The 14,113-nt window shown below is 36.9% G+C and overlaps 1 protein-coding gene across 3 annotated transcripts in view; it reads left to right on the top strand.

The window, feature by feature from the left end:
* LOC309875484 (cadherin-12) overlaps window positions 1–14,113 on the top strand; it is a 238,381-nt gene that overhangs the window by 201,101 nt on the left and 23,167 nt on the right. For all 3 annotated transcript variants that reach the window (XM_082754987.1, XM_082754986.1, XM_082754988.1), the window contains one exon: window positions 8–261. In XM_082754987.1, the coding sequence (XP_082611113.1) occupies window positions 8–261 (254 nt within the window). The remainder of the gene's footprint in view (window positions 1–7; window positions 262–14,113) is intronic.

Genomic DNA, 14,113 nt, shown 5'->3' with positions numbered 1-14,113 from the left:
TCCACAGCCATTAGACTTTGAAACAAAAAAAGCATACACCTTCAAAGTTGAGGCCTCCAATCTCCATCTTGACCATCGATTTCACTCAGTGGGTCCATTCAAAGACACCGCTACTGTGAAGATAAATGTGTTGGACATGGATGAACCTCCAGTTTTCAGCAAGCCTATGTACACGATGGAGGTTTATGAGGATACTCCTGTGGGGACCATTATCGGAGCAGTGACAGCACAAGACCTCGATGCTGGCAGCAGTTCGGTTAGGTAAGAAAGCTTTTTCTCCTTCAATAACTTTCAGGCAATCCAAACTGCTGCTGACATGGACTATGTGGCAAAGAGCTTAGTAAGAAGATGCAAATTGTTCCAAGTCTGTTGCTGTAAGAGGTAACTGCTGCTGAAAAATATTGAAAAGAAATGCTAGTTTAGGTGGTTTATCTGGAAAAATGCATTATATGCTGGCAGCTTGTCATCATACAGAAGATCATACACATTACCATGCAGCAACATGGCTTCAGAGATTGTGTCCTGTGACTAAGGAAGTAAAAGATTATTTTGTCTGATGTCTGGGACTTCCAAAAAAGCAGCTCTGACATACAGTAGTGAAAAAGGAGGTTGTCTGTACTATGTCTATGTTGCCTTGACAGGTGACAGTGAGTGCTTCCCCTTTCACAAGAACCACTCAGTTTTCACTTCTGGCAAAGAACAAATGTTTTAATAAATAAGTACTATATCTTTCTTGGCTAAGGTGCTGAGGAGGTGATTACTGGTGAACATGGCTGTGTTCAGCAGACTTCAGCACAAGTAAACTCCTGCCGTCCCCATTTACTGATATAGCTTATTTTCCTGAAATAAAAGGTAGAGGCTGTTATGAATATGTAACATATTGACTTTGCTGACATATTTCCAGCCACATTAGAAACTGTAAAGTGAACCGGAGTTATGTACCAATAAAGAAGCTCCTGTGCAAATATGGTGTACTATGTAGGAAGTCATTACACATATTTCCAGTACCAATCCATGCTGAATTTACCTGACTTCAGGAAATATTTTTAGTCCCAGACTGAAAAGAGCAATATTACAGACATAATAGAAGTAATCGATCTTTAAATGTTAATGTTTATCAAATGGGACTATGATAAAACAATGAAATGTCACTCATGTCTACCAAGCGCATGTACATTCATACATATAAGCATTCAAAGTATGTATTCCAAATAAATTGATTACAAACGTAATTTTGACTTTTTAACATAATCCATGTTTATTAACGATGCATATGTTGACTCAGTATTTACATTCTCAAAATGTACAATAAGTATGTTAACTGACATGTTGTGTCGTGCAAAAATTTAACAAGTGAGAGTGAGTGTCTAGCTCCTAGTTAATTGTTGCCTAAATCTTACTAATGTTGTTTGCTTCACTTTTTTTAAAAAATACATCCTTCATAATTTTCTAATACAGAAGAGTATTTGGTCATGGAGCTGTGACACATTCCTGCCTTGACAAAGGATTAAAACATTCACCAACAAAGACTTCAGTGGGAGCCTTTTTCCCTGGTGTTAAACTATGAAAATAGCTCCCCTGAAGACATTATTCTGATGAAAACTATATTGTCTTTTGCAATCAAATAGCAAGCCCTTTAATCATATTGTATTTTTTTCATATAACAGCAGAATAATTTAACCACTCCTCAGTGGAAGTTTTTTATCTTACAAGTCCTGCTAGGAGCACTTTGTCTACTGAGTATACATCTGCAACTACAAGGTGGTTTCTCCATACATAGATCTCATTAATACCAAATCCTAAGCCATTTGGAGGTGTCCATGACTACCTTTTTTAACCCTAAAATCATTCAAATTCTCATCATAAGACCAGGAATACTATAAAACACTCATGCATTTCAGGCTCAATGCTCTACTTGATGACCATGAGCACTGACAAACTACAGAAGTGCTCCCAGGGTTACTTTTTAAGAATTGATTCTTCTGGTTCATGAGTGAAAACCATTAACTGTGTTAGATATTACAGACTTCTTAGAGGTACCTATTCCTACCCAAATGTTAGCCATACATTGAATTCAATGGACTTTGAAGGAAGGTGCTATGCTTTAAGGACAGGGATTTGTTCCAGTAAGCCAGCTGACATGCTGCTAAGATTAATCTGCAAACCTCTCAATGCAGCTCTCTAGTGCAGCTTTGTAAAATCACTTATTTCTGTAAATTTTCATAGTTCACTCATGAAATCTCTTCCTTAGCTCTCATTTATCTGAGCATAGATTTGATTCTCCATAGTCAGCCTGATCTCCTGATGTTTGAATTCAGTGATAATCCTTTTGCTAATTTAACACATTAAATCATGCTCTTATGCCCTTTGAAAACCTACCTGTATTTAAATGCTGAATAAAAAAAATAAATAAAAGTAATTATATGCAATTATTAGTTACTGATGTGTTAGCGATCAATATTCCACGAGCTTTATATCCTCTAACTGAAGTCAGTGACCAGAAGTTAGAAAAGCATAAATTTGTTCAAAAGCCTTGCATGTGATTACAACTTTTAAATGTATCTTGAGCAATTATGCTTTCAGCTGTTTAAAAAGTAGATTGCCTCACAGATGTAAAGAATGGCTCCATCATTTTTATCATGTTTTAAAGTAGGAGTATGAACATCTTCTAAGTAAATATGCCCTCTCAGCAGACATGAAAAAGCAAGTAATGTTCTCTGAGGCAACAGCTCACACATTTTCTGTGTGGAACAATTTCTCTACTAATTAATTCATTTCCTCTGAAATGTTTTCCCACAGCAGTTTTGCCATTAAAATGCCCATTAAAATAAGGACAACAAAACCAACAACCTGCCAAACAATAGGGACTGGGATAAAAGACCAATCTGCACTGTATGCAATAGAAGGCAAAATTCTGGGCAACAAAGCAGGCTAGAACAGCTCAGGTGAAAGCATTAGTCACAGCAACTTAATCCATGTCACCAGACAAAAACTTTAGCTCTGTTATGCTAGATATAGAATTATAGAATTGTTTGGACATATGGTTTAGACATATGAGGAAGAGGGAGGTAATAGCTAAGAGTGAAGGCTGGATTCAGCTGTTAGTAAAAGGAAAGTATTTAGCTGGAAGCCATTAAAAACATTGAGGTTTATATTCCTTTTCTCTTTCCTCCTGTAAGTGGAATACAGCTATAAGGAGAGGTCAGGAATATTTAAAATTTGTTTCATGGAATGGTATTTATTAGAGATGTTGAAATGAAAGGGCACAGAGTGTACAGTAATTAAAAAACAGGAAATTAAACGAGGAGAAAAGGGGCTGCAGGTATTCAACACTTGTTTGTAACGGTTTGAAGCTCTTTCAGAACATTACCCCACTGCACGTGATTTTCAAATGGTGTTAAATTTGGAGTTTATGTATCTCAGGAGAGATATGTTGTCCATTCCTATTTTTTCCATAGTGCCGCAAGAAATGCTCTGCACAAATGTTAAGATGAACTCCCATGCACTTTGTAGCCATCAACAATCCCAACATACTTCTGAAAGGAACAACGATCTCATGTTCCTCTCAGACTCCTCTTGTTTATGATGGTTACAAGCTGTCTAGAAGTAAAAAAGAAAGAAAGAAAGAAAGAGAGAGAGAGAGGGAGAGAGAGAAAGAGAGAGAGAGAGAAAGAAAGAGAGAAAGAGAGAAAGAGAGAAAGAAAGAAAGAGAGAAAGAGAGAAAGAGAGAAAGAGAGAAAGAGAGAAAGAAAGAGAGAAAGAGAGAAAGAAAGAGAGAAAGAAAGAGAGAAAGAAAGAGAGAAAGAAAGAAAGAAAGAAAGAAAGAAAGAAAGAAAGAAAGAAAGAAAGAAAGAAAGAAAGAAAGAAAGAAAGAAAGAAAGAAAGAAAGAAAGAAAAAGAAAGAGAGGAAGAGAAAGAAAGAGAGAAAGAGAGGAAGAGAAAGAAAGAGAGAAAGAGAGAAAGAGAAAGAGAGAAAGAGAGAAAGAGAAAGAAAGAGAGAAAGAGAGAGAGAGAGAGAGAGAGAGAGAGAGAGAAAGAAAGAAAGAAAGAAAGAAAGAAAGAAAGAAAGAAAGAAAGAAAGAAAGAAAGAAAGAAAGAAGTGCTGAAGTACTCATGGCAATGTACGTTATTTATATACATTTATTATATATATTTATATACAAATGTTTTAAAATTCATTACTTCTGGTGCAAAGGATTTTAAGGCTTTCTAAAAAACACTTGTACATGCACCTATACTTTACTAATGTTAGAGACAGCAATCTAAATAACAAGTACAAATGGATGACAAAAATGGAGTTATATGCACTGTTGTCTAGAATAGTGAACTTTGTCTAACATTGTGTGTGAAGTTCAGCAACTTCGCACCAACACCTTTGAAGTTGTCAGGTTTCCTAGGAGCTGATCCTCTGGCATAAAGCATGAAAGCATTTTTGCCCCTTATGTGAGCCCCAGATATGACTCCAATTACAGTGAGTTTCACATTCTGTGCCACAACACTGCCCTTCAGATCTCTGCTTGACTCAGGAGCTTTGCCTTATAAACAACAAGAACCACTGAAAGCAGAAAAGCTGTGGGGACTGTGCATTATCCTGTCCAAGTCTAGAGTCATGAAGCTGTGATATTAAAAAATAAATAAATAGTGTACTAGCCACAGGTCAATCTTATCAAGGGGACAAGACTATATTCCCAGCATGAGCTTCCAAAGGAAAAACCTTATTTATTTTCTGAACTAGGTCACTGTGGTCCAGAAATTTTTATGGTTAGAGTCTGATTTCCCAGTACAATACTTTGTCAAGTAAAGACATTAATAGGTTTCTTCCTGAATCTTAAACTCTTTATCATAATGTACAAACATTTTTTCCTAGATCTACTTCTGGAAGTAGTTGCAGCTTGAAATTTTATTTCTGAGGTCCAGCAAGTCAAAAGCAACTGAAAACAAGGTTTAAAACTGGGAAAGGCCAGTAACCTTTAGTAATTTCCTAACTCCAGTTAGTAATTTCCTAATTTACTGATGCCTGCAAAGAACAGTAAGTGATCTTCAGTTGCAATTACATTAAGTTACTGAATGTCAGTCAGGAGTTTGGAACTAAAAGTATGTGTAGCTCCAAGATGTTTAACCACTACTGCTTTCAGTGATTAAACAGTTTAAGAAGGAATTGAATGCCAAAAATAAAAAAAAGTGCATTCATCTCCAAGGCAGGAAAAAAAGTAACTTGGCAGGAAAACTTTTTTATTAAATTGAAAATAGCTAATAAGCCAGAGGGAGAGAAAAGGAACAATATGACCATAATAACTCTGATTTTCTTCACAGATTTTCTTCACTTGTACCACCTGGTGATGTGATTTTACAAAGCTAGTTCACATCCCAGCAGTACACACTGTCCAGCTACTTCAGCTCAAATAACAGTCTTCCTAATTTTGATCCACAGCTCTTACTCCAAATTTCCCCAGCAATAGATTTATCAAGCATTCTAAAAAGCAATTGTCAAATTAAAACAGAGGTTTAATGGTTGCAGCCATGTCACCTGAAGCTATGAACTTCTCATGGCTTGACACTGACAAAATTATGAAGAGTCAGGCCTCACACCAAGACCTAAGAAAAACTTAAACGCTCCAGGGAAGAGTGTTGGCTGGTTATCCTGAACAGTTTTACACAAAGTCAAACCTTAAACCTTATTCCTAATACAAAATGAAGATTGCCAGCATTTGTAATTACTGATCTGACACCTCTTTCCAAAACAATAGCTATTTTAACTACTGAAATGTAGGCAGGTTCAAGTCCTGTCAATCTGAATTTCTCCTTTAGCTCTGTTTGTAAATATTAGCTCTATTTTCCCATCCTATAATGCTCAAGATTATTGTTATGATTAAATACGTATTGCGTTTGAGCATGAGTTTCTTATGTGTTTGGTCATTTATTTCCTTTCAGGCTCATTAAGTTTAAACCACAGTTTTCTTTCTGAGATGCACATTTTGGGATCTATGTGTGTTCAGTCAGTCACATCCTGACTGTAGATGCAGACAGATCTCAAATGCTTCCATCTTTTCTAAGCTGGAAAAGACAGTGTGGCAAATAATGGCATAGGATCATTTCAGATAGCTGGAAGTGAAAAGAGCAAATATAGTTTAAATACAATACAGAAGTTCAATATGGGCAAACAGAAAAGAAATGCTGTCATCATTTATGGAAATATTAAATCTAAAGATTTATTATAATGCATCAATTTAGGCAGTAAAACTAAAAAAGCTTTTTTAGGGTTTTGGGGCAAGGGGGACCTTTTAGCCTTGTTTGCTCCCCATCTTTCTATATTCCCTCTGCCCGTCGATAGAGGTTCAGAGATGCATCCAGATGCCTGCCCCAGCATGCCCTTTCCCCACCACACACAGCACCAGGTGTGAGAAGCCCCTTCCAGCCCCTGGGTGGCAGAGCAGCAGAGCACAGATGGGGGGCAGCACCACATGGAACAAACCTGCACCTCTCAAAGTCAGGGTGAAATGGTGCTCAGAACCTATAATTTGTGGTGCCAGTAGCGAAAGTGCTGTCCTGCTTTCCCACTTCAGCAGTATTAACCATTCAGCCTGGAGTGAAGAGGTTAAACCCAATGTGCCTCCTGCTGCTCCATGTTCCTGCCATGTCCCTCCTCCTCCAAACAGCTGAGGCTTAAGTAAATTGCAGGACAAAGCTCCCCCTCTGCTGGGCTATCCTGCAGTTCTGCCTGCTCAATGAGGCAGCAAAATTGATGTTAAAACTGAATAAAAACAATGCATTTCCTGAACTGACAATGGCTTTTGATAAGATACTCAGCTCATAATGAGAAATGCAAAGCAGAAGATGGAGCTGACTGCACGGTCTGATAAGCATGTGAACAAAATCTTTAAATAGACAAGGGGGAGAAAGCCCTGGAATTTGTCAACAGGCAGAACTGACAGTTTGGAAGGGCTGATAATTCTGCTGCAGCACATTTTATTTCCTATATTGTCTAGCGTGTTTTACGAAAATCCTTATGCAAGATTTATAAGACTCATGAAAAGTTTAAGAGGTTCTCTTGCTAGATTCTGGCCCATCATTAGAGTATGTGTGTCTGCAGCCACTGCTTCCCTGTCAATTAATTCTGCACAATGGTCCATTTTCTCCAAAGGAGCAAAATATAATTTTGTTTGCACAGGTATTACTCATTCCATACAAGGTAAAACGTGACTGCTAAAATCACTAATCCTTCATCCTGATTTAAAAACACAGAGATATATACATCTACATATGAAGGACTGTGAACCCAACCATGCAGTATGCAGAAGACTCAAACTGTTATTTTTTGTGTGGAAGATCTCCTGCAAATTAAAAGACATAAAGATGATGGGAATGGGACGATCTGACAAGAAGGATTTGCTCCTTCTCCCAGGCTGTACAAATTCCTGATGGTCTGATGTGGGGTATCTATGCATGTCTGTGGTTCTTTCTTCTGGGATCTGGCCAGTACCTGGGAGACTGCCCAAAGGGTAAGACCTGATAGTACAGCAGTCAGTGCTTCCTTTGGATTGACCTCTAATGCCTTAGCAGAATTCTGAAGAATGCTAATGCCTGAAGCGTTGTTCAGCAGAGGTAGAGAGAGCTTCTGCTCCCATTAATGGAGATGGCTTAATAAATTATTTAAACAAATAAACAAAAAAGGCAACCTTGCAGAACAGCATCTACCACTTTGGAACATTATCATGTCCTTTACATTTTTTTGGTTAATGACAGGAAAAGTTTACAGCAGGATTTCAGATTTATTTTGTTGTTATTAACATTAGGCTTTTCTAATAACTCTTACTGACTATGAATATATTAGATGATAGTTTTTGTTTGTTTGTTTGTTTGTTTTGTTTTGTTTTGTTTTGTTTTTGTCACAGTAATAAATTTGACTGGATTTACTTCCTCTAAACAAAATAACAAAATTAAAACCAGACTATTAAGACTGCAGTTTCTTCACCAGAGGTCCTATATATTTTCATTATATTAAGCAATTTTTTTTTTTTAAATCTTGTTAATATTAACAGAGTTTAAGCTAATAACATGTATTTTTATTTTATTAAATATATCTAATTTATATATATATAGTACTTTGTATGGATAAAGCACCACAGTTGATGGATTGTACCTTGTAAAGGACACTTGAAAATATATGAGAACAACCTTATGGTTGTATTAACACAGGACAACATGAATGATATGCAAAGACTGTTGTCCACTACTGTTAGGAAAGTAGTGGCATTACATCTTATTTTATATTCTCACGTTGCAGAGAAGAGAAAAAGAGGATATTTACCATTACGGCACTTGTAAAACTTCGTGAGACAGCATTTTTAAGTTAATAGAAAACCACAAGGCTCAGAATCAAGGGTAAGCTTTAAATCAAATGACAGCATGAAAAGAATATAAAGTAACTTAGTATTGATTGATTCAGTGCTGCTGCCCTGAACACTTGGAAAATCTAACTCTCCTATTCAGCCCTAAAAACAGATAACTCAGATGACTATCATTTAGCACAAGAGAATTAAATATTTTGTTACCTTTAAATATTTTTTAACTTTATGGCTTCTCTAAGTATGCATAGTATAGAGCTTTAAAAATGCTGGATTGTACCTTTAGCAAAATTATAGCAATCACTCCTCAGTTATGACTGTAAAGACAGATGCTTCCAGTGATCAGCTGTCAGGAGCTGAAGAGGTCAGCATTTACATTTGAGAAGAGCAAAGGTCAGCAGGACAATAAAGAACTGACTTAGTGTTTCAAATGTGTATGGACATATGGTGATGTGATGTTTTTATATTTATACAATGATAACTCATTTAGGAGTTGCATCAAGGAAGTTTCAGTGACAGGACAGGAGTTTGGAGGACACAAACTTGTTTGTATACTTCAACTTATTACATGCTTTAACATTTTAATTTTTTTCAGGCTTGACTTGAGCTCTGAATGTCTTGTTTCTCACTGTTGTAGTGATTTTCTGTTTCTATACTTTCTAATAGCTGCAATCTTAAAAAACTTTTATGTTTATATTTGAAATATTTGGAACTGCACCTTAGAGCGGATTTGTAACTGAGTATTTTTAGCATGAAGATAGTTTTCCTTGTTATGTGTCACAGACTTCATTATTACAGGGACTAATGGGATTATACAGTACAACTTTCTAGAAATTTCCCTTAATATACAGTCTCCATTACTTTACCCAGCTTAGCTTTGTGGTGCCAAGTGACAGAACGCATACCATATCTCTTTCATACAGCATAATATACATCACTGCCAGAAAGATTTTGCTGCATAACATACATTTTTCCTTTCTTAATTTCAACCTTCCACTCCTCTGTGCTGAACAGGATAATACCTTTCCTTTCTTGGTGTTTAAGCCCTTCAGCTATCTGTAGACCATTATCATTTCTTCCTTTTGTCATCTCTTATCCAAGCTAAACATATTTTAGTTCTTTTAATCTTTCCTTATAATTCAGGTTGCCTAGACCCAAGACAGTTTCTCTTCATCTTCTATAAGCTCCCTCTGATTTGTTGTTATCTATCTGGCGATGTGATGCCCAAAATCTGTTGTAGAGCTGCCATTTCCCTGACAGCTAGTTATATGCAGAGATCTATTAATTTTCAGCCACAGTACATGAATCTACTAAGGATGAAAATTCCTTTGGACTTTCAGGTAATCAAATCACACCTCAAGTCTCATTTGCATTCTTCTGGTTCCTCACTCCTTTTTGCCTTTTTTTTTTTTTTTACATGCTCCTTTCATCTATTTAATTGAAGATTTAAAATAAATAAATAAATAAATAAATAAATAAATAAATAAATAAATAAATAATCAATCCTAACTGCTCTCAATTCTTACTAGCTTCTGTTTAGTTTTCTAATGTTTTTAGGTTCCCATATAGTATTTCTAATATGATAGGTGTTATTTAAGTGTCCCAAGTTGGCATGAAATCTGAATTTCATTTATCCACAGTTAAATATTTTAATTAACATTACAGATAGCTCTGTTTAAACAATCTAAGGTCACATGCACAAATAGAGACCTATCACATTACGGCAGATTGTCATCCCTTACCTTTCTTTGCAACATTACTCTCCCAAAAATCAGTATTCTAACTCTTTAGGTATCAGAGTAAGGAATGTGCTTTACACCAGCAAAATGTGAGATGAACTCTGTTACAAGTTAAGATATTGTTATAAAGCATCTCTATCACCTAGGTTATTTGTCTGTAACAAAATAAATCAGGAATTTTACAGGAAATACCCATTATGTATGAAGCTACATTATTAGTTACATCTGAGGATCTAGGCCTACAGATCTGTTATTGTATATGACACAAAATGTAGCCTTCATTTACCGGAGAGAAATTACCAGGACAGTTATCCTTCTCTCCTTTGAAAATCAGCATTAACTTTGTCTTTTTGTTGTGATTGTTCCAGTTTATTCCCATGATCTTTCTCCACTAAACAAAAAAGGCCCATGTTTCTGTAAATTCTTTCAGTCCTTTATTCCTTAATAAGTCCAGAGTAGCTTATTTGTTCATATTAACATTTCATACATATTGCTGATTTGCTCCACAGCAACAGAACTTTCAACAGCAATTTTCTCAAAGTGGTCAAAACAAAAACCTCTCAGGTGGGCAATACTACACAAACCAGTTTAAGGCTAATGAGAAAGTCATCTTTCCCTTACCTGGATGTTTTCCCTAAATCAAGACCTGCTGCCTCAGGTGCCTGCAAGGAGCCACAGGAAATCTCAGAGTTGCCCATCTGAGATCTGCAAACACCTCTTTCTTCCACTGGCAATAAGGTCTTTCCAGCATGGCTGGGCAATGATGCAGTAGCTGGAGGAGAAACAGAAAGGACTGGTGACCCAAGAGAAGAGCAACCTCATGGAAATTATTATTAAAAAGAGCCCAACCAGTCAGAAAGTGAAAGAAAAGATCTTTGCTCCTTCCAGTATGATTCAGTTACAAGGAAAGGCATTAAGTGCATACTTAAGTTGGAAAAAAAATATGGTTTGGAAAAAGCATAGTTGAACACATAATTTCTCTTAGAAATGACACAGAAATGACACTTCACATTTCACAGGAATTTTCTAACATCTAAAATGCTTCATTCCAATGCCTGGGTTTGGCATGCTGTAGCTGTAGTAATAAGATGCTTTTGAAACTGGAGTTAGCATCCAAACCATTCGGAGTTTGAAAACTCTCACCCAGAGTTTTCTATGTATGTTTTCATACATAGAAAATTCATGGTTTGGGTTTTCTTAGATTCACTATCTTGGGTATGCTTAAGCTACAGTTTCACAACAGGAATGGAAATACAGACAAGACAATTCATACTGATGAACACCATGGATGACATAGGATAACCAAGAGACAAAAATAAAAGTTATTGGAATGTCTCCCTCCTTTTTTTGTTTTCTTTTTTTTCTTTTCTTCTTTTAGAAAGCTGGTTGAAATTGCAGTTCCTTATTTGTTGAACAGTAAACTAAAAGGAAAAACCAATAATTAAATGTTAAATGCGTCATTGTTCACTGAGTTGGATGATTCCTTTCCTTTTTCATGCCAGTTCCAGTTGAATACTCCTTCAGATGTTTTCTGTATGTGTGATACACAGCAAAAGCAAGTTTGGTCTGAGTGCCTTTAGTTTAATGACACCTCAAAGGTCATGCTTGAGATGTCCCATGCTTCCCTTCCCTGCTTACTATATAATCAGTGACAAAAGGTGTAGACTGCATCTTTGCAAGAGCTCTTCTCACATTCACTATTCTGGTGAAATTGGACCCCATGGTTCTCAAGGCCATCTCTGCTGAGCAGGAAAGTCTTCCCTTCTTCATTTTTAGGACCAGAGAACATGCCCCAGGTCCTGGTCCCCACAGACTCCTTAGCATACTGCCACGTCCCATCCCTCCTGGGTGTGACCTGTTGTCGCGCATTTCTGTAGCAGCAGCAGGACAGCTGTCCAGATCTTTTATTCATGGTATAACAGTCTGAAGCAACTGAGGTTGTCTGCTTGGTGGCTCAGAGTTCCTATTATCCTCACAGGAGTGAGCTGCTGTCACTTGTGTTCAACAGACTTTCATCAAGCACTCTGATGTGCTGCAGCTAGCTTAGACACAGCCTTCTCCATTGTCCTCCCCCCTTTAAAAGGAGGTAAGCCCTCTTTTTGGAGAGTGTTCCTTTAGACCCTGCGAAGCACACACCACCTCACCATTTAACCAGGATGAATGCAAGTTGTTATTGGACCTCCTCAGAGGGCAGTGTGTGTCTATGTGAATACTCTGGGTGAGAGTCCTCCAAACTTTTCTCCTATTGCTTTATAAAGCAGATATTTCTATTCGGTCTCATCTCTCCTATTTGATGTACAAATATAGCTATTGTTGGGAAGGCTGAAACAATGTTAGCCAAGACATGTCCTTCCACAATTAATCACTATTCAATAATATAATCTTGAACACAGTCCTCTGCTGAGAAGTATATTCTGGGGGATGTGAAGTTCAAAGTTTCTGCTCTTACAATGAATTGAACTTATCTTTCAATGTCTCATACTCAAATCTGCCAGGCAGGCCAATTCAGGTGCTTCTGAAAGATACTACTGCTGTGTCCTATGTCAACATGTGAGGCTGTGCCATTATCTCCCTAACTTTTCAAGGAGGGAGCTGCCTCTTGGGATTAGTGCAGTAACCATGACCTGTCTCACAAGGACTCTGAGCAGTCAAACAAACCAGCCTCAGTTCCTTCAAACTGCTAGACTATGACTAGAAGATCTAGACAGCTGTCCTAATAGCAGTGTTTCAACAGTGGTACTCTTTGTGTCAGTCTAACAAGAAATGTCAGACTTTATGTCCTAATGTCCCAGATACCTGTGTCTGTCTCTGGAAAGTTACAGATTTTTCTGACTGGAGACTCTTTTCTCTCTCTCTCTTTTTTTTTTTTTTTTTTTTTTTTTTTTTTGTTTTGATTTGTTTTCTTTGTCTCTTTTGGAGGCCCAAACTCTGTCTTCCTGAGGAAGAAAAAGAAGTGTTGCTGTGTTCCTTACAGAAAAATCTCACACTGAGTGTCAGACTGTATGAAAGAATGCTTTTGGGCTGTAAAAGGAAACTACATTTCTTTTAAGGCTTTCCCTCAGAATGACCTCCCTTTGGGATCCCCAAATTCCCATTTGAAAAGCAGTCTGTCAAGCTCCATTCACTCTTGTTAAGCCTTACAGATTTACTAAAGTATTTGGGAGCAATTCTATGTCCAGAAGAGCTGTTAGAGCTGTTTATGAGAGGATCTTCTCTGATTTTTTTTCACGGGTACTTCACATGAACAATAAATAAAAGAAGAAGGGATTTTTTTTTTTTTTTTCAGTTTTTCTTCAAAGAATATGTATTTTAGGCAATATATCTCCAGTACTTCCTCCTATCTCCTTCCTTCCCTCCCTAGTCTGATTTTATATATATATCTTCTTATGATTAGAGAGTCTGAAATGGCTGGCTGTTCCACCCCTATTTTTACAATATGTGCCTTCTTTACCATAAAAAGAAAGAAGGTAGGTATGTCTTTAAACATATCACCAAAGTGGAGAGAAGAAAAAAAAAAAAATTCTGGCACAATAATATCCACAGTATGAATGCACATGAAGACATGAATTTAGAAGAAAAGCCCAAAAAGTCTTTCTATTACACTGTTCCATTCCCACTAATCCCACTTCAATTGAAGCCAAGAGGTACACTACCATTAGAGTAGTGCTAGTCTTGCAATGCTTATTTTGGACTTTGATCCCATTGATACTGCATTTAGAAGTAGGCGTGTTGGGAGGTTAGACTTATTCATGAAGTTAACCACCTGTGTGAATGCTTGCAGGTAGGTTATGAGATTCCGATTCTACAAATCTTTGTGCTTGAACTCAACTCGTACTGTTGTGTGTAGAGTATTTAGATAAAGCTCATGTTCCATGGGGGGAAGATAAGCCAAGTTACTTTCTCATACTTTGATCCCACTTATTTGTGCATGGTTACATATTTAATTTCAAAAGAAATTATAATCTATTAAACATGAAAAGCATGAAATAGTGATTTTACTGTTCCTGAAAAAGTATCTCAGTCTAATGA

Source organism: Aythya marila (assembly GCF_965140915.1).
Source record: "Aythya marila genome assembly, chromosome: 2".
Classification (NCBI taxonomy): domain Eukaryota; kingdom Metazoa; phylum Chordata; class Aves; order Anseriformes; family Anatidae; genus Aythya; species Aythya marila.
The sequence above is the reverse complement of the archived record's forward strand: the minus strand, read 5'-3'. Positions and strand labels throughout refer to the sequence as shown.